Genomic DNA, 25,184 nt, shown 5'->3' with positions numbered 1-25,184 from the left:
TCTCTGTTCCTTGTACAAGCACACCCAAGTCTCTGAACAGCAACATTTACAAGTTTCACACCTTTTAAAAAATATTCTGCTTTTCTATTCTTACGACCAAAGTGCATAACTTCACACTCCCTACATTATACTCCATCTGCCATTTTGCTGCCCACTCACTTAACCTGTCTATATCTCTTTGCAGCCTCTCTGTATCCTCCCCACAGCTTACCTTTCCACTTACCTTTGTATCACCAGCAAACTTAGATACATTACTCTCTGTCTCTTCATCTAAGTCATTAAAATAGAGTGCAAATAGCTGAGGCCCCAGCACTGTTCATTGCGGCACTCCACTATTTACTGCCTTTCAACTTGAAAATGCCCTGTTTATGCCCACTAGTTGCTTCCTGTCTGTTAACCAGTCATCTATCCATGCTAATATATTACCCCTCAACTCCATGAACCTTTATCTTGCCAAGTAATCTTTTGTGTGGTACCTTATTGAATGCCTTTTAGAAATTCTAATAAATTTGTCAAACATGATTTCCCTTTAGTAAAACCATGTTGACTTGTTCTAATCATACTGTGCTTTTCTAAGTGTATTGTTAAGATTTCCTTAATAATAGATTCCAGCATTTTCCCAATGATTGAAGTTAGGCTAACTGGCCTGTAGTTCTCCGTTTTCTCTCGCCCTCCTTTCTTGAAAAGCAGTGTAACATTTGCCACCATTCCCAAATATAAGGAATTCTGGAAAATCACAGCTGACACAACCACTATATCTGCAGTTATCTCTTTTAGAACCCTAGGATACAGGCAATCAAGTCCTGGAGATCTGTCAAATTTTAGCCCTTTAAGTTTCTCCAATACTTTTTCTCTGCTATGAATTTCCTTAATTTCCTCACTCTTTTTAGCTCCTAGGTTACTGCCTATTTCTTGTGTCTTCTACTGTGAAGACAGACACAAATATTTGTTCAATGACTCTGCCATTTCTTCATTCCCCATGATAATTTCTCCTGTCTCTGCTTCCAAGGGACCAACATTTACTTTAGCTACTCTCTTCCTTTTGATATACCTATAAAAGCTCTTACTGGCTAGTTTACTCTCATTCTATTTTTGCCTTTATCAACTTTTTGGAAAATTTGTACAAGGCAGATCGTGTTTGACTAACCTAATTAAATATGTTCATGAAGTAACTAAGAAGGTTGATGAAAGGGATGCAATGAATGTTCTCTATGTGGATTTTAAGAAAGCGCTTGACAAAGTACCACATAAAAGGTGGATTAACAAAATTGAGGCTCATGGAATAGGAGGGTCAGTGTCAGCTTGGATTAAAAAAAAAGTGGCTTAAGGACAGAAAACAGAGTTGTGGTAAATGCTTGCTTTTCAGACTGGAAGATGGTAGACAGTGGTACTCCCCAACATTCAATGCTAGGACCACTGCTTACATTAAAAATGACTTGGATCTTGGAATACAGAGTAAAATCTCAAAATTTGCTGATGACCCCAAACTTGGAGGTGTGGCAAACAGTGAGGATGATATGAACTGCCTGCAAAAGGACCGAGAAAGGCTAGCGGAGTGGACGGACATGTGGCAGATGGAATTTAATACAGAGAAGTGTGAGGTGATGCATTTTGACAGAAGAAATAGGGAGAGGGAACCTATACTTAATGGCACAGTTCTAAAGAGCATGCAGGAACAGAGGGACCTGGGGGTGCACGTGCATTGATCTTTGAAGGTTGCAGAACATATCGTGAGAGTGGTTCATAAAGTACATAGAATTTTGGGCTTCATAAATAGATGCATTGAGTACAAAAGCAGAGAGGTTATGCTGAACTTTATAAGGCTGTGCAGCCCCAAATGGAATATTGTGTCCAGTTTTGGTCACCACACTTCAGGAAGAATGTGAGGGACCTTCAGATGGTGCAGAGGAGATTTACCAGAATGGTTCCAAGGATGGAGGATTTTAGTTACAAGGTTAAGGTGGAGAAGCTGGGTTTGTTCACCTTGGAACAAAGGAGATTGACGGGAGATTTACTAGAAGTGTACAAGATTATGGTGGATTTAGATAAGTTAGACAAGGAAAAGCTGTACCCATTAACTAATGGTACAAGGACTAGGGGACACAGACTGAAGTTTTCAGCAAGAGATGCAGGGGAATATGAGGAAGCACTTTTTTTACACAGCGGGTGGTAATGACCTAGAATTTGCAGCCACCAGGGTGGTGAAAGTAGAGACAATCAATGACTTCAAGAGGAAGTTGGATGGCCACTTGAGGGAAACAGACTTGCATGGGGATGTAGAACTGACTGGATAGCTCCATGCAGCACGGACTCGATGGGCCGAATGGCCTCTTTCTGTGCCGTAAATGATGCTATGACTTTGATATTGGAACACAGTAAAATTTCAAAATTTGCCAATGATACCAAACTTGCAGGTGTGGCAAACAGTGAAGATTATACCAATCAACCACAACAGGACATAAATATGTTAGCATAATGTGCAAACAAGTAGAGATGAAATTTAATGCACAGAAGTGTGAGCTGATGTATTTTGGCAGAAGGGATAGGGAGAGGCAACATATACTAAATGGCACAGCTCTAAAGAGCAGGGACAGAGGGGCCTGGGCATTCATGTGCATAGATCTTTGGAGGTGGCAGGACATATTGAGACAGTAGTTGGCAAAGCACATGAGATCTTGGGCTTCAGAAATAGAGGTATTGAGTACAAAAGCAGGGAAGTTATGTTGAACCTTTATAAAGCTCTGGTTCGGCCCCAACTGGAGTAAAGGCCTGCTACCCGACCCGAACCCGACGGGACCTGGGGACCCGCCGACATGCGTCGGGTGCAGGTCGGGTCGGGTTGCACTTCCGGGTCCGGCATTTGGGTCGGGCCAGATTGGACACGCTCTATCACAGGTAAGTGGCTCCAATGTTAATTTAATTTTTGGACCAGAAGGTGCTTTTGTTTGTTGTTGATCTGCACAAGCTTAAAATAACTAAGTGAAAAATGGAAGGCAAGTTAACTGATGATCGGGTCGGGTCGGGCAGAGCACAGGGAAAAAATGGAAGAACTCGGGCCGGGTCGGGCTCCGGTCGGATGTGGTTCTGTCAGGCTCGGGCCAGGTTTTTTTTTGCAGACCCGAGCAGGCCTTTAAACTGGAGTATTGCATTCAGTTCTGGTCACCACAATTTCAGAAGCATGCGAAGGTCCTTGAGAGGATGTACAGGAGATTTACCAGAATGGTTCCAGGGATGAGGGAATTTAATTACAAGGTTAGGTTGGAGAAGCTGGGATTATTCTCCTTGGAGCAAAAGAGGGTTGAGGGAAGATCTGATAGAGGAGTACAAGCTTATGAAGGGTTTAGATAAGGTAGACAAAGAAAAGCTGTTCCCATTAGCTGATGGTACTAGGACTAGGGAACAAGAGATACAGGGGGATTGTGAAGAAGAATTTTTTTTTAAATGCAGCAAGTGGTAACCACCTGGAATTCATTCACTCCCTTGGAGGGTGGCGGAAGCAGAGTCAAATTGATGATTTCAAAAGGAAATTGGATAGGTACTTGAGGGAAATAAACGTGAAGGGCTATGAGGATATAGCGGGGGATTGGGACTGACTGGACTGCTCTACAGAGCGCCGGCATGGACTCGATGCATCAAATGGCTTTCTTCTGTGGCACAATGACGCTGTGACTAGCTGTTAAAGGAAGAGAATCTCATAAAATACTATATATAAGTTGTATAAAGAATCATTTTCTGTAATTTGCTCTAATACACAAGGACTGTTGAAGTGAATATAAAAAAAATTGTACGGAACTTACCAGATATTGATAGTAATGCATTGTTCATTACATATAGCCATGTACATCTTCTTTGGACAAGCTAAAATGAAAACATAAGTTCAACAATGAAACGCATTGAGCAGTTTAAAGATTAAAATGTGCAAGATATATTCCTGTGCACATACCCCCACAGTAAAGCAAGGCAATTTGTCTATCATCTATTTGAGTACACCATTTAATTTCTCAAATAGGATTCTGGGAAGTACATCAACAGGGTGTTTTCTTTGATGTAAGCAACAAATAAAATGTTTAACTGTTCTGAACAAAGTTTAACTAAAAACTGAATGTTTACCTGCTCCATTGATGTTTCATGTAATTCATTAAGGTTTAAAGTGTAAATGCCTTCTTCAGCACCAAATATGAGGTACTGATCTACAGGGAGAAAAGTGTAAATAATGTAAGAACATACGAACTAGGAGCAGGAGTAGGCCACTCGACCCTGCTCCATCATTCAATAAGTTCATAGCTGAACTGATTACTCCAAATTTCCACCTGCCCCAATAACCTTCCACCTCCTTGCTCATCAAGAATCTATCTACCACTGCTTTAAAAATATTCAAAGACTCTGCTTCCACCGCCTTTTGAGGAAGAGAATTCCAAAGACTCCCGACCCACTGAGAGAAAAAATTTCTCCTCATCTGTCTTAAATGGACAATCCCTTATTTTTAAACAGTGACCCCTAGTTTGAGATTCTCCCACAAGGGGAAACATCCTTTCCACATCCACCCTGTCAAGACCCCTCAGGATCTTATATGTTTCAATCAAGTCACCCCTTACGCTTCTAAATTCCAGCAGATATATGCCTAGCCTGTCCAATCTTTCCTCATTAATGCAGTCTACCCATTCCAGATATTAGTCTAGTAAACCTTCTCTGTACTGCCTTCAATGCATTTACATCCTTCCTTAAATAAGGAGACCAGTACTGTACACAGTACTCCAGATGTGGTCTCACCAATGCCCTGTATAGCTGAAGCATAACCTCCCTACTTTTGTATTCAATTCCCCTCGCAATAAACGATAACATTCTATTAGCTTTCCTAATTACGTGCTGTACCTGCACACTAACCTTTTCCGATTCATGCACTAGGACACCCAGACCCCTTGGCACCTCAGAGCTCTGCAATCTCTCACCATTCAGATAATATGCTTCTTTTTTATTCTTCCTGCCAAAGTGGACAATTTCCCACTTTATACTCCATTTGCCAGGTCTTTGTCCACTCACTTAACCTTTGTAGCCTCCCTATGTCCTCTTCACAAGTTACTTTCCTATCTATCTGTGTGTCATCAGCAAATTTAGCAACCATACCTTCAGTCCCTTCTTCCAAGTTATTCATATAAATTGTAAAAAATTGAAGCCCCAGCACTGATCCCTGTGGCACACCAGTCATTACATTTTGACAACCAGAAAATGACCCATTTATGCCTACTCTGTTTCCTGTTAGCTAACCAATCTTCTATCCATGCTAATATGTTACCCCCTATACCATGAGCTTTTATATTCTGCAATAACATTTGATGTGGCACCTTATCAAATGCCTTCTGGAAATCTAAGTACATCCACTGGTTCCCCTTTATCCACAGCACATGTTAATTCTTCAAAAGAACTCCAATAAATTGGCTAAACATGATTTCCCTTTCACAAAACCATGTTGATTCTGCCTGATTATCTTGAATTTTTCTAAATGCCCTGTTATAACATCTTTAATAATAGCTTCTAACATTTTCCCCAAGACAGATGTTAAGCTAACTGGCCTGTAGCTTCCTGCTTTCTGTCTCCCTCCCTTTTTGAATAAAGGAGTTACATTCGCTACTTTCCAATCTAAAGGAACCTTCCCCAAATCTAGGGAATTTTGGAAAATTAAAACTAACGCATCAACTATCTCACTAGCCACTTCTTTTAATACCCTAGGATGAAGTCCATCAGAACCCGGGGACTTGGCAGCCTGCAGCTCCAACAATTTGTTCTGTACCACTTCCCTGGTGATTGTAATTTTCTTGAATTCCTCCCTCCCTTCCATTTCCTGATTTACAGCTAATACTGGGATAGAAAACATAGAAAATAGGAGGCGTAGGCCATTCGGCCCTTCAAGCCTGCTCCACCATTCATTATGATCATGGCTGATCATCCAATCAGTAACCTGTTCTGGCTTTCGCCCCATACCCTTTGATCCCTTTAGACCCAAGAGCTATATCTAACTCCTTCTTGAAAACATACAATATTTTGGCCTCAACTGCTTTCTGTGGTAGCAAATTCCACAGGCTCACTACTCTCTGGGTGAAGAAATTTCTCCCCATCTCAGTCGTGAAAGGTTAACCCTATATCCTGAGACTATGACCCCTGGTTCTGGAATCCCCCACCATTGGGAACATCCTTCCTGCATCTACCCTGTCAAGTCCTGTTAGATGTTACTTGTATCCTCAACAGTGAAGACCGATGCAAAATATCTGTTCAATTCATCTGCCATCTCATTATCCATTATTAATTTCCCAGATTCACTTTTTATAGGACCAACACTCACTTTATTAACTCTTTTCTTTTTAAATATCTATAGAAACTCTTACTATATGTCTTTATATTTCTAGATAGCTTTCTCTCGTACTCTAATTTTACCTTCCTTATTAATCTTTTAGTCATTCTTTGCTGTTTTTTATATTCTGTCCAATCTTCTGACCATTCTCCCATCTTTGTGCAATTATAGGCTTTTTCTTTAAGTTTGATTCTATCTTTAACTTTTTTAGTTAACCATAGATGACGGGTCCCACCCTTGGAATTTTTCTTTCTCGTTGAAATGTATCTATTCTGTGTATTCTGAAATATCCCCTTAAATGTCTGCCATTGAATCTCTATTGACCTATAAGAAAACAGAAATGAAGAATAAAATCTTTCATTTTTTAGTTCTGGAAACAACAAATACCTCTTGTGTCTGGATTAATCCATGATGTCGCACAGTGAATTTTCAGAGGGCAACCATTGAAAACCTTAGAGAAACAAGCACCCATCTGAAAAAGATTGATTTATTTTCAGTTTTATTTAAAATAGCACTGCACTGGTCATTTTACATGACATGATTGCAAAATGAAAACATACAGGGTACCACCAAACACTTTCTTTTTAACTACAGTGGGGCTGTTTGACTCCTACACAACCATGTCATATGTTTTGTAAGGGATATTTCACTGAATTTGTTCCTCTTTTTACTCACTGAGACCAAACATTTCACAAAGAAACACCATGATAGGTAATGCACAACATCCTGAAACAGCAAGTCACAATGTTTTAATTTTGCAATTAGTACAGCATTGTCCCTGAAAAACTATAGGAAATGTGATTTTTTAAACTACAGCCACAGCAAAAGTCTGTTGCAATTAGTGTTGTTTAATTCTCATCCACCATGCTTGGTCCATTTGTCACAGCATGTTATTGGTTAAATGATCCAGTTCTGTATTTGTATTCCTACAACACCTACTTCCAGATTTTACCTTTTTTGTCTGCAAACTTATTTCATAATGTGGTATTACTACCTAAAAAAATCAGAACAAAATAATATGAACTATATCCCAATAAGCACTGTGTATTTCAATTCAAATTTAGTATTTTATGTAGAAATGGTGTACATTTTGACGATTTGTCTTCACTGTCAAAATCTCCAAAGCCTTTGGGGCCTGGCACCATGTAATTCAAAATTTATCATATGTACTTCCACCAAAGCTGTGCTCATGGCTATCTTGTTTCCTTTCCAGTCACCTTATTTTTTCTGTAGCTGATCACTCATCCTTCAAGTCTTTTTATATTAACTCAGGATTCTGCAGCGAGTATTTTGTTCCTTCTTCATATAAACAGCCTTCCTCAACCATCATCCAAACTTTTTGCTATCGATTGAGCTCCATGTTCAATCAGATCACAACCCTTAACGCAAAAAACCTCCAGTTCCCTCAAAGCAATGACTGAATTACATCTTGATCTCTCTCAAGAAGGACAATCAGAGTCATTGTTACTCAAAATCTTGAAAGACAGTTTTCTTCATGCCTCTCTCAACCCTAATCAACAGCTACCAGCTCTTCAATGGATACAACCATAGTGATTTCTCATCTATTAACATTCGTCTATTTTCTCAGACCTCAAATGGAACTCTGCAACCCTTCCTTTGCTATTGCTGCCTCCAAGAGTCTTCAATTCTTCTTTCATGTCAAAAATGTCCTTACTTCGCAACAGCTTTCAAATCTCTATAAAGACCAAGTCCCACCAAGACTTGAAAATTACTCTGCATTCTTGCGGTTCTAGGCAGGATACAAGATAAAAGCTACTCTCCAAGGGTAACTTATCTCTTAGCTCTAGCTTCTAAATGTCAAGAGTCAATCTTCTCGCTGTCAAACATGTTATTATGGTGTTTGATCCTCTGTACGACTCGAGTTCTTTTAAACTGTCAATGTCATATATACAGTCACCCTTCCTCCTCTCTGAATCTTCACACTATCTTTTTCTACAACTCAGTCTTTCCCAGGACCTCAAAACTGAAACTCCTTACTTCACTCAGGCTTTTCTCTTCTCTTGTAACTTCTTAAAATTCGAAACATGGTTTCTTTGCTTCCTGATTTATCTCGTTTTCTCTTTTACTTTGACGTTAACCTATACTACAGGCCTTGGTCCTTCAAGGCTCTTTTTGATCATAAAGAGTTTCACAATGTTCACTTTTCACCTCCAACCTAAGGAGTTACTTTCAGAATTGTTTAAAAATTAGAATGCAGCCCGGAGAAGGGAGTTAAAATTGTTGCTAGATTAAACATTATTAAACTGTTTTCCATTTTTATTAAGTTAGACAGTTTGATGAATACCTTTTGAAAACGCTCAATGGATTTAATACTCGAATATTTGTGCGACTAAACAATGCCAAAGTAAAGGCAATGTTAAAATAACCCTCTGGAAAAAGGTCAAAGCTGGCTAAATCTTGTTTGAATGGAGCACAGAAACACATATCAAACTGCTAACGCTTCTTGATTTAAGTGAAAGATTTTTCTTTATGCAACATCTGCAGTACATGCAGTGAAAGCTGTACTCCATTAAACAATTGTGTGAAAAATCAAAACATTTATAATTTGAGGTGATGGACACCTAATGATTCAGCAGATAAATATACCATCACATGCTGTGATACTGAGCTATATGGGCTAGGAAACTCCCAGGATTGATGCACAAATTGATCTCAGCTGGAGTCATGGTAGAGCATTAAAATTAACCTGAGTATTTGAGCTATGGAAACAAAAAGGAACCAGTCAGGAATCCTGCTCCTGATTTCTACTCCATGATCTTTACTCATAAGTCCACATGTAACCATTAAGCAAGGGTACGGTTAGTTTTTGCAGTAATATCCCTTCCAGTCTACTCACATAGTCAGTCAATAGAAGGCAACCAGTGAGTGCTTTTGAAACCATACAACAGTATGATTTCCTACCATCATTAAAGGAAAAATTGAAAGGGATGAAGAAAAGAGAAAAGGACAATGAGTTGGGATGCAGGGTAGCACCCACGGAAGGTTATTCAGATAGACGAAAAGCAACCAACATGACTGCTTATAATACAATCTGAGACATAATAAGATGCCACATGGATTCTGGCGTCATGTAACAGCCAGAACAATGAATGGATCAGAGTAAAAAGATAAGTTTAATGTGTTAGTTGTTAAACATCGAAACATAATGGTATCAACATAAAAAGAGCATAGCTACATTTTTAAACCTAAATTTAAACTCGATGACAGTGAGAGTAGCGTGAAACTGGTCACATGGTGACCAAAAGTAGTCATGTGAAAAGATGGCAAATGGTGGTGATGCGCCAATGCTCTGAGCACAGCATTCTTTTGAAGTTGTTTAAGAATCTGGTTACAAAAATGGGAAAACTAAAATAAACAAAAGTTTAATTAAAACCGGAATTTGTTTTTAATACAAGTTATTGAAGTAAATATTTATGGAGAGACCAGATTGTGAAGATAATCTGGCTGCAACATCAGCTTCAACACTTTTGGCTATGGTTAGTTCAGCTGATCTCTTCCCTCATAGACCCATTTGCACTGCTCCTGAGGACAACTCCCTAGAAGGCCATTCCAATGGCTATTCCTCTGCTGAAACAGACAACGGCAGAAGACAAACCCCGTGGTTTTTCTTTGAGAATGCACAAGAACTAACTTGGACAAAAGTTTTTTTTAATTTTTTGGTTGCAATTTCTTCAATGCAAGACCACTGTTGTTGTCTAATGAATCTGAAACTTCAAATAATTTAGTGCAACTGTGACAGACATTTGCACGAATGATATTGACGTTGAATGCCAGAAATTATCTAATTCATGGGTTCTCAACCTTTTTATTTCTGAGACACCCCATTAGCTCCCACACGCCATCACCCCACCCCCAACCACTGTTAACAAAATTCCATGGATTCCCTGGAAAACAAGTATTTTTTCTGTATAACTATTATACAATTAAACATACATATTTATTATTTTTGTTTTACTTAATGTGAAACTTGTTGCTGGTGATGAGCAACATTTCTGTCAAGACATGGAGGTATTGAATTAAAACTTTATCCATATCTGGTATTTATTGTATGCATTTACAAAGATTTTTCATGCTCTTTGTAATTTATCTTGCTGTGACGGGTTTAATTTTTTGTGACAGGTTGGTAGTGTTATTGGTGTTGGCAGACTGTCATTAAAGTTAATAAACTGCGGTCGAGGTTGGTAGAGTTCTGCTGAAAACAGTCAGGTGTGACCAAAGCTGGTAGGTTGATGGTGAGGTTGCTAGAGTTATTATGAAGTTCAGACTCTCTCCAATGTCAGTAGAGTTCTGCTTAAGTTAGTTGACTGTAGCCAAGGTTGGTAGAGTTATCCTGAAGTTAGTAGACTGAAAGTGTTACTAAAGCTGATAAAGGTACCAATGAGACTAATGGTGTTGACGGCAATACAATCAAGAGGCAAGAACGTCTCATCTGAAAGACAGAACCTCTGACAGTGCAGCACCTCCTCTCAGTACTGAAATGGAGTATTAGCCCAGATATTTGTGCTCATGGCCTGGAGTGGGACGTGAACCCACAACCTTCTGACTCAGCGGTGACAGTGCTATGAAGTGAGCCACAGCTGACACAGATCAGGTCAACTAGAGGGTAACTATTCCTCGTAGACTGACATTAGTTTAACACCCAAGATCATAAAAACCAGCAGGAAATTACTAGCTTTCTTTTCCTTATATAAAAGTAAAATACTGTAGATGCTGGAAATCAAATTAAAAAAAAAGTGCTGCAAATACTCAATAGGTCTGACAGCATCTGTGGAGAGAAGCAGCAGGAAAGGAGAGCATTCAAAAAGTGCGCCAGAACCTCGGAGATTCGGAGAGAAGCAGCGAGAGAGGAGAGCATTCAAAAAGCGCGCCAGAACCTCGGAGATTCGGAGAGAAGCAGCGAGAGGGGAGCCGGAGGTTTGGAGGCAAATCAAAAATCGAAAAGTGACATCACAATCAACAGAGAGCGCGGGGAAACAGAAAGCAGGCTGGGGTGAGTATAGCGGTAAGCTTTAAATTTAATCTAAGTTAATCAAATATAAAATAAGACTTGATCAATTCATTAATATAAAAACTAAAAACTACGGCGGATTTTATAATTTACCATAGAGGGACCAGCAGGGAGGATATTGGTTCAAATCAGGAGCTGGGTAATTAAAATTTTTTCAATCGTGGTAGTGTAACAGCAAGTATAAACACAGAGCAGGACTAGAAGTATTAATTACAATTGATTGTTTACACAGGTACTTTTAATTTATTTTAAATCAAACATAGCATCAAACATTCAAATATTTAGTATCCAAATTAATTAATTAAATAGACATGGCTGGGCAGGCGATGTGTTGCAGCTGTAATATGTGGGAGCTGGTGGACGCCGGTGCAATCCACGGTGGCCACATCTGCAGCAAGTGTTGGCTGCTTGAGGACCTTCGGCTGTGGACACTGAGACACATCAGGGAGGGGGAGAGTTATCTGGACACTGTGTTTTAGGAGACAGTCACACCCCTTAGATTAATTACATCAAATTAGGATCATGGTCAGAGACAGGAGGGGGTGACTGCAAGTAGGCAGGCATGGGGATCCAGAATTTAGCTGTGGAGGAGCCCCAGCTAGTGCCCTTATCCAATAGGTACAAGGTTCTTGCTCCCCGTGTGGACACGGGCGCAGACTATTTTAGATCGAGTAATGTGTAATGAGGTAGGATTAATAAGAGATATCGTAGTTAAAGGATCCTCTAGGGGGCAGCGATCACAACAAGGTAGAATTTCAAATTCAGTTTGAGGGCGAGCAACTCGAGTCTCAAACCAGTGTCCTCAAATTAGACAAGGGCAATTACAGAGGTATGAAGAAAAAGTTGTCTAAAGCGGGCTGGGAAAATAGACTAAAAGGAAGGTCAGTGGATGAGCAGTGGCAGACATTTAAGCAGACATTTCATAACGCTCAGCAAAAATTTATCCCGGTCAAAAAGGACTCAATGAGAAGGATGAACCACCCGTGGTTAACAAAGGCGGTCAAGGAGAGTATCCAATCAAAAACTAAGGCATACAAAGTGGCGAAAACTAGTGGTAGGCCAGAGGATTGGGAATTTTTTTTTTTAGGAACCAGCAGTGGATGACTAAAAAGCTAATAAAGAGTGAGAAATATGATTATGAAAGTAAATTGGCAAGAAATATAAAAACAAACAGCAAGAGCTTCTATGGGTATATAAAAAGAAAAGTGAGCGTGGGACCCTTGGAGGATTGATAACAGGGAACAGGGAAATGACAGATAATTTAAACCAATATTTTGCATCGGTCTTCACGGTGGAGGAGACTATAAACATCCCACAGATATCAGATAAGCAAGGAGCTAATGGAAGGAAAGATCTTGTAACAGTCTCTAACAGTCTCTATCACGAAGGGCAAAGAATTTGACAAACTAATGGGAATAAAAGCAGACATGTCGCCACGACCTGATGGCCTGCATCCAAGAGTTTTAAAAGTGGCTGCAGAGATAGTGGAGGCATTCGTTGAAATATTCCAGAACTCACTGGATTCCAGGAGGGTCCCAGAGGATTGGAAAACCACCAATGTGATGCCCCTGTTCAAGGAGGGAAGGAGACAGAAAGAAGGAAACTATAGGCCAAGTCAGCCTAACATCAGTCCTTGGGAAAATGCTAGAGTCCATCATTAAGTAAGAACTAGCAGGACGTTTAGAAAAGCTTAATGCAATCAGAGTCAACATGGTTTTGTGAAAGGCAAATCATGTTTGACAAATCTGCTAGAGTTCTTTGTGGACATAACAAGCAGAGTTGATAAAAGAAAAACCAGTAGATGTAGTGCATTTGGATTTCCAGAAGGCTTTCGACAAGGTGCCACATAAAAGATTATTGCGCAAGATAGGAGCTCACGGTGTTGGGGGTAACGTATTAGCATGGATTGAGGATTGGTTAACTCACAGAAGACAGAGAGTCGGGATTAATGGGTCTTTTTCAGGTTGGAAAGAAGTAACTAGTGGAGTGCCACAAGGATCAGTCCTAGGGCCTCAATTATTTACTATCTATATTAATGACTTGGAAGAGGGGGCAGAGTGTAATATATCCAAATTTGCTGACAATACAAAAATAGGTGGGAGAGCATGTTGTGATGAGGACATAAGGAATCTGCAAGAGCATATAGATAGGTTGAGTGAGTGGGCAAAAACTTAGCAGGTGGAGTTTAATGTAGGAAAGTGTGAGGTCATGCACTTTGCTAAGAAGAATCAGAAGGCAAAATATTATTTAAATGGAGGGAGACTCCAAAAAAGTGTCGCACAGAGGGATCTGGGTGTTCTTGTGCATGAAACACAAAATGTTAGCATGCAGGTGAAGCAAGTAATTAAAAAGGCAAGTGGAATTTTGGCTTTTATTACTAGGGGGTTGGAGTTTAAAAATAGGGAAGTCTTGTTACAATGGTACAGGGTGTTGGTGAGGCCGCACCTGGAGTACAGTGTACAGTTTTGGTCTCCCTATTTAAGAAAGGATATACTGGCATTGGAGGCAGTTCAAAACAGATTCACTAGGCTGATTCCTGGGATGAAGGGGTTGATTTATCAAGAACAGCTAAACAGGTTAGTCCTTTATTCTTTAGAGTTTAGAAGAAGAGGGGTGATCTTATTGAAACATACAAGATTCTGAGGGGGCTTGACAGGGTAGATGTTGAGAAGATGTTTCTACTAGTGGGGGAATCTCGAACTAGGGGACGTAGTGATAGAATAAGGGGACACTCATTTAAAACTGAGACGCAAAGGAATTTCTTCTCTGAGGATAGTAAATGTCTGGAATTCTGTACCCCAGAGAGTTGTGGAGGCTAGATCACAAATTATTTAAAGAGGAGGTAGGCAGATTTTTGAAATATTGGTGAGTTGAGGGCTATGAGGAGCTGGCACAAAAGAGGAGTTGAGGTCTGGGGCAGATCAGCCATGATTTTATTGAACGGCAGGGCAGGTTTCAGGGGCCGAATGGCCTACTCCTGCTCCTATTGCTTACGTTCTTATAAACAGAGTTAATGTTTCAGGTCGATGACCTTTCATCAGAACAACCAGTTCTACACAGATGCTACCAGACTTGAGTATTTCCAGCACTTTGCTTTTATTTTTTTTTCTTGTGTTTCCTTTCATATTTAAAAAAAAATGACATCTGTAATGATTCATAATGACGTTTGTCCCGTCATGCACGTTACGAGCTGTGAGGAAGTGAACAATGAACTGGAGGAATTTTGGAAATAAAAAGTTAACTGTTAAACTAAACCACAAGAACATGGACACTTGTACCACAGTCAAATGGAGTAGTGGTCACGTGACCTCCTCCTGTACTGGAAATTAACAAACCCATCTGCCAAGTCAAAACTCATTAACTGCATCTGAATAGCTTTGGGGAGAACCACTGAAATTGACAGTAGCACCAGTACATATTGATGACTCTATGTAAACGAACTAACAAAGGGTTCTCGGAGATAAGCTGACTCACAGCCCAAAACAAAATGAATAGGTGTGGAGTAGCACCATTATAACAGAATGGTTCCCATTCAGACATCAACAGATAGCCATGGTTTCCATATCCTGATCCACTGTGTGGGTACATCAGGGGAGAGGGCCATGTGTCACCTAACAGAAAACTAAAGGTGATGGATTATTACCTTAAAAGGTAGCCCTCTGAAGAGAGAGGGGAGATCGAGAAAAAAAAAAACGAAAGTCAGTTCAGTCAAAGGCTGAGAGATCGGACCAGCACAAAGAAGAAACCCTACTGCTAATTCTACACTTCAACTTTGTGCAGCAGAGAACCTGAAGTGACCACCGCCTCCAGTCTGAAGTTTCAACCACCAGAAATCTTCAACACCTCAGCAAGTTCACGACTACAAACATTGTTATGAAGGTGCTTCTGTTTTTTTGTTAAAATATTTTCTTGAGGAATTCATAGTCAAACTGAAGAAATGTTGGACCAGTTTTTTTTTTCTTAGTGGTTGACACATGACTCAAGTTAAAAATAAAAAAGAAACCCTGGTAACAGGGGAAGGCGTGACCAGAGAAGTGATGGGGACCCCTTGATAGGACAAGCCCAGGGGCAGCAGCTCCCAGAGGGCAGGAAACTCAAGCTTTTGACAACCCAGCTCGTTTTCCAGCACCTCTCTAAAAGACCCTGAGAAGTCCACTGTGTCAATTCATCTCATCTCCGGTCTTTGAAGAAAAGCCTGATAAACTAATTCTCAATGCTGCCCGAAAAGAACTGTTCCAAAAGATCTCAGTGACCCATCTACACATACTCGGAAGTTAGTTTTAGAACACAATGGGCTGAATTCGACCGGCCCCCCCCCCCCCCCCCCATCAGGGGTCGTGGCAAGGGGGCCTGGAAAATAGCTCCGGGTGAGGCCCGCTGTGGGCCCCGGCGCCAGAAAGGCCCCTCCGCCAATATGGCAGCAGCCCCTCCCACCACCCCCCCCGCCCCACCGGAACCAAAATTTAAATATTTAAGCGTATGAAAATGACTGAATTAAATACTTACCTGCTCCCGCCATCCATACACTGGTGGGGAAGGGGGAGCGAGCGGGGAAAACAATTCAAATTGGTGGAGAGGATGGTGGGAAGGGGTTGAAGGTAAAAGTTACTGAATTTCGGGGGCGAAGGTCGGGTACTCAAAGTAAGCATTTTGTGGGGGGGGGGGGGAGGGAAGAGCACAAGGAATTAAGTAAATAGATATTGGGGGTGGGAAAGCGGATGGAAAAATTTCTTTGTTCAAATAAATTTTAACATTTTAAATATTGAAATTCAACGTCAAGGCTGGAAGCCCTTTAAAAATGGTGCCAATGCCTGCACAGTGGCACCAGATGCCGTTGCCAGGGACGAATCGCCCGCCCCCTCCCACATCGTCAAGGGGGGTGTGGACCATCCCGGCCATGTAAATGAGCTGCCACGTATAATATCACAGCTGCTCCGCGGAGTCAATCCCACATGGGTGCCCCACCATCTTTGAAGCTTGCCAGGGTAAAATTCAGCCCAATATATCTCATCTGCTGTTTTGTTCAGGAATGAGCAAATATTCAGCCCAAGTTTTTTTTGTCTACAACAGCTCTGACCAAAATCCCTTTTATTTTTCTGGTTAACCAGTATATGTATATGTGTGTGTGAGAGAGTGCGAGTGGCTAAGGTAAAAAGGGAACTTTAAAATTTCAATCTGTGTGTTTATGCTTTACTTCATTACTAATTAAAACTGGTTTTATAATAAACTGATAATTTTGTTGTTCATTAATGAAACCTGTTTAGTGTGTTCTATTCTGGGAAAAATAGAGTATATGATTGACCATATCGATAAGTAGAAAAGTGTAAAATATATATTGTAACCTGTGGAGAAGTGGGACTGGAATAAACAATGCACTCCTCCCACCTCAGTCTTACCACCACCCAGGCCTGCAGCTTTGAAAGACTTTTCCTCCCAAGAAGATACAACAGGTTTTCAGTGAACCACAAACTCTTACCTCCCTTTTGAACTTAAATTACATCCTACCTTTTCTCTCTCTATCTATTCTTGGGTATGCATGTGCATGTGAATGTGAGAGTGGGCAAAGGTTGGGAAATTTGGGTTTTTCCTGTTTAAACAAATTTTACCTTTTTTATATATATATAAAAGCAAAATACTGCGGATGCTGGAAATCTGAAATAAAAACAAGAAATGCTGGAAATACTCAGGGTTCTGAAGAAGGGTCACTGACCTGAAACGTTAACTCTGCTTCTCTCTCCACAGATGCTACCAGACTGCTGAATATTTCCAGCATTTCTTGTTTTTATTTAATTTTTTTTTAAACCTAAAACACTCAGGGACTAACACACCATTTTTAACAAAACACGATTGCGGTCAGTTGGGAAGTGAGGAGTGGAAGTTGCGACACTGCTTGCCATCTGTCCGTAACATGGATACACCAGATTAATTACCTGGACATAGAGTCATTTTTATAGCTAGAGATGGGGGAGTATTTGTACTGAAATGACTTTCCTTCCCCTTTAAGCACTAGATCAATCAATCTTAAAATGCTGGCCCAGATTTTGCTGTCAAAATAACAGCAAGGCTAATGGAGCATGCTATTATTTATGCACAAATAATAGCTACCTCACAAGGGTCAGGTGTGCGGTTAAACTCAAAAAATCCAAAAGTTGCACTCCACCATTATCACAAAAATGGCATCCTGCTGTCTGCCTCACCATTGAAATGCATTGAATGGCGTGAGGTTGCTGTATTTGCACAGCAGATACAAACTAAATTCACCACAGAAAGTTAAATCAAGTTAGTTCAAGCCTAAGTACCCTTCTAGCAATGAGATGTGTTAATTACTGGCACTGCAAATTAACTATTACAAGTATGGAGTCTCATTTCTTTAGGTTTTAATTATTGTTGGAGACTTTAAAAATGTTAATTTTAAATTTCAAAAGTTTAAAGTAAATGTTTAAAGACTGTTTTCCTCTTCCTTAATCCAATATTTTGTTCCCCCTCTGTTTGACACTGAAGCCGCCCACTCTAATTTGCACTTCCATCTCAGTCACTGTGTTGTTAATTTCAAAATTTTTCAATCTGATTGGTTAAGGAGAAACACAGCTGCTTTCCCTGTACAGTGAAATCCCAGATGCTCAGTTTCCTTCACTGCATCTTTATCAGCTCGCACTTTCAGCAACCTGGCACACACAAAATTTAAAAGTCGAAACCTGCAAGGACAATTCCAACTAATGGCATCTGCACTTAGTTACCCAGCTACAGCAAATAATGGCCCATTAAGTGTCAGCAATCTAAGCCAAAATGTTTAAGAATAATTTTGTGATATGCAGAGAAAACCTTTGGAGGGCAAAAGATGGAGAGTGTTCACAAATAAAGTTCATGCACTCCCTGAATTCCACACTGGGAAGATTTCTCAAATTTCATCTGTCTGGCAAAAAATAAATTGATGGAATTTACTTCAATTCAATGGAAAACAGTTGTTTGATTTATGCTACAAAATGATTAAATACTTACATGCACTTTTGGGGTTGGAGGAAGACCATTGCTAATAGGTTTCTGCAATGGGAGGGAAGAGAAAGAAAAACATGTAAATACATGGCAGGAATAAGATGAAGACAAAGTGACCTATTAGAGATTCATCTGTGTTCAAAAAAGAAAAGATTCTAAATAAACTCATAATTCTACAGTGAACATTTCCTTTTCACAATGGTTTTAGTGCAAAGTGTAGATTAATGGATAACACAAATTTGATGTTCAGGTTCAGCTACAACTAACATTCAACACATCAGCTTGTTAGTTTAGTTTAGAGATACAGCACTGAAACAGGCCCTTCGGCCCACCGAGTCTGTGCCGAACATCAACCACCCATTTATACTTTCTTTTGGGCCTCCTTATCTCGAGAGACAATGGATACGCGCCTGGAGGTGGTCAGTGGTTTGTGAAGCAGCGCCTGGAGTGGCTATAAAGGCCAATTCTGGAGTGACAGGCTCTTCCACAGGTGCTGCAGAGAAATTTGTTTGTTGGGGCTGTTGCACAGTTGGCTCTCCCCTTGCGCCTCTGTCTTTTTTCCTGCCAACTACTAAGTCTCTTCGACTCGCCGCAATTTAGCCCTGTATTTATGGCTGCCCGCCAGCTCTGGCGAATGCTGGCAACTGACTCCCACGACTTGTGATCAATGTCACACGATTTCATGTCGTGTTTGCAGACGTCTTTATAGCGGAGACATGGACGGCTGGTGGGTCTGATACCAGTGGCGAGCTCGCTGTACAATGTGTCTTTGGGGATCCTGCCATCTTCCATGCGGCTCACATGGCCAAGCCATCTCAAGCGCCGCTGACTCAGTAGTGTGTATAAGCTGGGGGTGTTGGCCGCTTCAAGGACTTCTGTGTTGGAGATATAGTCCTGCCACCTGATGCCAAGTATTCTCCGAAGGCAGCGAAGATGGAATGAATTGAGACGTCGCTCTTGGCTGGCATACGTTGCTCAGGCCTCGCTGCCGTAGAGCAAGGTACTGAGGACACAGGCCTGATACACTCGGACTTTTGTGTTCCGTGTCAGTGCGCCATTTTCCCACACTCTCTTGGCCAGTCTGGACATAGCAGTGGAAGCCTTACCCATGCGCTTGTTGATTTCTGCATCTAGAGACAGGTTACTGGTGATAGTTGAGCCTAGGTAGGTGAACTCTTGAACCACTTCCAGAGCGTGGTCGCCAATATTGATGGATGGAGCATTTCTGACATCCTGCCCCATGATGTTCGTTTTCTTGAGGCTGATGGTTAGGCCAAATTCATTGCAGGCAGATGCAAACCTGTCGATGAGACTCTGCAGGCATTCTTCAGTGTGAGATGTTAAAGCAGCATCGTCAGCAAAGAGGAGTTCTCTGATGAGGACTTTCCGTACTTTGGACTTCGCTCTTAGATGGGCAAGGTTGAACAACCTGCCCCCTGATCTTGTGTGGAAGAAAATTCCTTCTTCAGAGGATTTGAACGCATGTGAAAGCAGCAGGGAGAAGAAAATCCCAAAAAGTGTGGGTGCGAGAACACAGCCCTGTTTCACACCACTCAGGATAGGAAAGGGCTCTGATGAGGAGCCACCATGTTGAATTGTGCCTTTCATATTGTCATGGAATGAGGTGATGATACTTAGTAGCTTTGGTGGACATCCGATCTTTTCTAGTAGTCTGAAGAGACCACGTCTGCTGACGAGGTCAAAGGCTTTGGTGAGATCAATGAAAGCAATGTAGAGGGGCATCTCTTGTTCACGGCATTTCTCCTGTATCTGACGAAGGGAGAACAGCATGTCAATGGTCGATCTCTCTGCACGAAAGCCACACTGTGCCTCAGGGTAGACGCGCTCGGCCAGCTTCTGGAGCCTGTTCAGAGCGACTCGAGCAAATACTTTCCCCACTATGCTGAGCAGGGAGATTCCACGGTAGTTGTTGCAGTCACCGCGGTCACCTTTGTTTTTATAGAGGGTGATGATGTTGGCATCGCGCATGTCCTGGGGTACTGCTCCCTCGTCCCAGCACAGGCATAGCAGTTCATGTAGTGCTGAGAGTATAGCAGGCTTGGCACTCTTGATTATTTCAGGGGTAATGCTGTCCTTCCCAGGGGCTTTTCCGCTGGCTAGGGAATCAATGGCATCACTGAGTTCCGATTTGGTTGGCTGTATGTCCAGCTCATCCATGACTGGTAGAGGCTGGGCTGCATTGAGGGCAGTCTCAGTGACAGCATTCTCCCTGGAGTACAGTTCTAGGTAGTGCTCAACCCAGCGGTCCATCTGTTTGCGTTGGTCAGTGATTATGTCCCCCGATTTAGATTTGAGGGGGGCGATCTTCTTGATGGTTGGCCCAAGAGCTCTCTTCATGCCATCATACATTCCTCTGATGTTTCCGGTGTCTGAGGCCAGCTGAATATGACTGCATAGGTGTTGCCAGTAGTCGTTTACGCAACGCCTAGCTGTTCTTTGTGCAGTACGTCTGGCTGCTTTAAGTGCTGCGGATGTTAAATCGCTGGGGGCTTTCTTGTAGTTCAACAGTGCAATGCGCTTAGCGGCTATGACAGGTTCCAGCTCTTCATTATGAGATTGAAACCAGTCTGCATTTCTCTTCGCACTTTTGCCGTAGGTGGTCAAAGCTGACTCATAGATGGCGTCTCTGATGTGGGCCCACTTGGTCTCAGCATCCCCTGTGGGAGTGTTTTGAAGGGCTGTTACAAGTGAATTTAGAAATTTTTGTAACAGCTGTGGGTGAGAAATTCTGCTCGTGTTGATGCGCGGGTGGCCCTTCTGCTTGGAATGATGCAACTTCTTTGGTCTCAGTCTAACCTTGCTGCACACCAGGGAGTGGTCGGTGTCGCAGTCCGCACTGTGGAAGCTGCGTGTGATTTGAACACTGTTTAAGGCAGCTCGCCTTGTGACAATGAGGTCTAGCTGGTGCCAACGACGTGATCTTGGGTGCCTCCATGAAACCTGGTGACAGGGTTTAGTGTGAAAGAACGAGTTGGTGATGCAGAGGTTATGATAGGTACACAACTCAAGCAGTCTCTGCCCGTTCTCATTCATCCTTCCAACAGGCCCTTCGGCCCACCGAGTCTGTGCCGAACATCAACCACCCATTTATACTAATGCTACACTAATTCCATATTCCGACCACATCCCCACCTGTCCCTATATTTCCCCATCACCTACCTATACTAGGGGCAATTTATAATGGCCAATTAACCTATCAACCAGCAAGTCTTTTGGCATGTGGGAGGAAACCAGAGCACCCGGAGGAAACCCACACAGACACAGGGAGAACTTGCAAACTCCACACAGGCAGTACCCAGAATTAAACCCGGGTCCTGGAGCTGTGAGTTCAGGAGAAAAGATATTAATGGGAAATATTCATGAGCTCGCATTTATATTGTGCCTTTCACAACCTAAGGATGTCCCAAAGCAATTACCACAGTCATAAATGACATCCATATGACTGACAACGGTAAACTACCTCTCCTTGACCTGTCTGCAGCTTTGACATGGTTGACCTCCAATGCTTCTCTACCATCATCCAGCTGGGTTCCATTCTCATCAATTGTCACAGCCAGAGAATCATCGGCTATTGACCCACCTCATTCCCCATAACCAGATTCAGAAATGCCTGCTACCTCATTGGGCCAGAAACATACTGATCAAGAAATATCTTCCGAATACAGTTCAGAAACTTTTCTGCCTCTCTGCCATTTACACTATTACTATCCCAGTTTATATTACAATAACTAACATCCACCATTATCACTACCCTATCGTTTTGCAACTTTCTAATTTCCTTGCAACTTTGTTCCTCTAAATTTTCCCATTAATTGGTGGCCTATAGAAAATATTTGAGTTGTTCCCTAGCTCTAACCAAATAGATTCTGTCCTTGACCCCTCAAGGACATCCTCTCTCTCCAGCACTGTACTATTCTCCTTAATCAATACTGCCACCCCTCCTCCTTTCTTTCCTTCCCTATCTTTCCAAAACATAATTTCCAGGAACATTTAGTACCCAATCATGCACTTTTCTGAGCCAGGTCTCCATTATCTGCACAGCATCATATTTCCACGCGGCTATCAGCGCCTGCTGCTCACCCACCTTATTTACCACGCTCTATGCATTCCCATACATGCACTGTAAATCTAATTTAGACCTTATTGCATTCCCTCTTACTTTGACCCTACCTAATACCTTACTGTTTCTTACTCAAGTGCTCTGTCTCTCCCAATCTTTCGTGCACCTTATTTTTCCTTTATAATGTTACATTCTGGTTCCCATCCCTCTGTCAACTTAGTTTAAGCACTCCCCAATAACACTAACAAACCGACTTGCAAGGACATTGGTCCCAGCCTTTTTGAGGTGCAACCCGTCTCACCTATACAGCAGAGCCATCCGTGGTGTCATAGGCTTGGCTCTGGCTGCACTACCTAGATGAACCATCACTGTCACCAGTATTCAGAACTGAATACTGGTTTGAGAGCAAGAGGCACTTAGGAAACTCTTGACTACCTGCCTGTTCCTCCTTGACTCTCTGGTAGTCACCCATTCCCTCTCTACCTGCACAGTCTTGAGCTGCAGGGTGACAACATCCAGAACCGCGTTAACCACAAATCTCTCAGCCTTGCGGATGCACTGCTGTGACAGCAGCTGCTGTTCAAGCTCTGAAGCTCGAGCTGCCCAAGCAGACAATGCTTCCTGCACCTGGTTGCCCAGGACATGAGAGGCATTCTGAAGTTCCCACATGGCACAGGGTGTGCACGCCACAGGACTGAGGTGCCTAGCCATGCCTCTACTTTTTAGACAATTAACTGACTTAAGAAAATAAACTTAAGGCCCAAGTAAATAAAGACTCATCCACTACTCACCAATCAGCAGCTTCCCTTGTACTGCCATCACTATTTAATAGGGAAGTTAACTTAAAATGTTTTTACTCAAATCTATAAGCCTGGATTTTATAATGCCGCCGCCGAAATCAGCAACAGCCATAAACTATGGTGATCCGCCACAATGGCCGGGGCAGACAGCCCCTGGCCCGCCACGCACCACCCCCACAACATGACGTGGAGAGGGCAGGCGGTCCGTCTCCGGTAACGGCGTCAGGTGCCATTGTGCAGGCGCCGACTCCATTCTTAAAGGACTCTGAGCACTTCAACTTAGTTTAAATATTTAAAGATATAGCAATGTTAAATTTAATTTTAAAAATTAAACTAATGTTTCTAGCCCCGCTCCCACCCCATAAGCATACAGTTCATTACTTGCCCTTTTCCCGCCGCCCCCCTCCAAAATACTTACCTCATGTACCTGACCTTCCCCAGCCCCCCAGCACACAAAGTTTGTAAACTATTACCTTCAACCCCTTGCCACCATCCCCTAGACCAATCAGGTTAGTTTGACTGCGTGCCCCCCGCCCCCAGCACTGAAATACTTACCTGATTTCCCCCTCCCCACCAGTGTCCCACATCATAAAGGCCTGCTTGGGTATAAAATTGAAACCCGATCTGAGCCCCGAATTCTTTAATCTTTTTCCGCTCCCGACCCGAATATCGTTCATCTGTTCCGGCAGCAGGCTATTGCCCAGATGGAGCTGTGGGGAATCATGGGTGAGCCTGATCCCATGAGTTCCCGGAGGCAGCACTGTCCAGCCCATATTTTATATATATTGTTACGACAGAGATGTGAGGAGTGCACAGTCTTTTCTAGTTCCACTTCTCCACAAGTCACAACATATATTTAAATGTCTACCCAGTTACCAATACAGCAATCATCGAGTCTACTCTTTATCCCAGAATAAAATACACCAACCCGGTTTCTTTAATAAACAGCAAAATTATCAGTTCATTAGAAAACAAGACATAACCAGTAACGAAGCAAAACATTAACAGAGATTGAAATATGAAAGTTCCCTTTTACCTTAGCCACTCACACACGCACGCACACACAGGCTAACCGAAAAATAAAGAGATTTTGTCTTTAGAGCTCCATTACAAAAAAAAACAGAAGAAGAATACTTTGGCCAAATACTTGCTAATTCTTGAAGAAAGATATGGAAGATATGGAAAGATGTCTTTTTTGGTTTGGTGTCCCAAATACGTCTAGACGGCTGTCACTGGGATCTTTCTCTGGAGCAATTCATTCATGTGGCGTCCAGGATTTAACTGACAGGTTTTTCCAGCGTCTCAGGAGAAATGCAGCAACAGGGATTTCAGAACGAATGTAGCACCAATTTCTCTATTTCTTACACTTGTTTCTAAGAGCTTCTCAAAGAGATGGAACAGGCTGAGCTGGGGTTTTGTCCTTCAGATTGATTTTTGAAATTCCAGCTGACTGCCCAAAGCAAAACCAAAATCAAACAATCTCAAGAGTCAAGCCTCCGGACCCCTATCTTGACCGGTCACTTCTCTGTAAACATCTTCTCCAAGTCCATAAAAAGCCACCTGCCGGGTATTTATCTGAAGACAGGCAACTTCCAGTACATGTTGTTTGCAAACAAGATCTCCCAGTCTTTTCATTGAGCCAAGTGAAAAAAAAAGTCCATGGAATCCTTTACAGTTTTCCCAAGTAAAACTCAAGTCCTCAAAATTTAACAAAAAAAGGAAGTACTTTATATATATATATTATGTTAATTTACTGAAAAATTTGGAAACCTGTAATGTTACTATCCCTCTTTAATTTTAACTTTATCCCGGAGATCTGATTAATTAATTGAACACTGACTGTTATTATGTGATAAATTATCAAATTGGCTTTTGTTTCATACTAGTTAATTGATCTAGTCTTACTTTATAGTTGATTAATTTAAATTAAATTAA

At 41.7% G+C, this 25,184-nt stretch overlaps 1 protein-coding gene across 6 annotated transcripts in view; it reads right to left on the bottom strand.

The window, feature by feature from the left end:
- map4k3a (mitogen-activated protein kinase kinase kinase kinase 3a) overlaps positions 1-25,184 on the bottom strand; it is a 316,653-nt gene that overhangs the window by 46,044 nt on the left and 245,425 nt on the right. For all 6 annotated transcript variants that reach the window (XM_068044552.1, XM_068044553.1, XM_068044555.1 and 3 more), the window contains 4 exons: positions 18,375-18,416; positions 6,734-6,818; positions 4,111-4,190; positions 3,798-3,858 (listed from right to left, as the gene is read on the bottom strand). In XM_068044552.1, coding sequence (XP_067900653.1) covers positions 3,798-3,858; positions 4,111-4,190; positions 6,734-6,818; positions 18,375-18,416 — 268 coding nt within the window. The remainder of the gene's footprint in view (positions 1-3,797; positions 3,859-4,110; positions 4,191-6,733; positions 6,819-18,374; positions 18,417-25,184) is intronic.

The sequence above is a fragment of the Heterodontus francisci genome, chromosome 13, assembly GCF_036365525.1.
Source record: "Heterodontus francisci isolate sHetFra1 chromosome 13, sHetFra1.hap1, whole genome shotgun sequence".
Classification (NCBI taxonomy): domain Eukaryota; kingdom Metazoa; phylum Chordata; class Chondrichthyes; order Heterodontiformes; family Heterodontidae; genus Heterodontus; species Heterodontus francisci.
The sequence above is the reverse complement of the archived record's forward strand: the minus strand, read 5'-3'. Positions and strand labels throughout refer to the sequence as shown.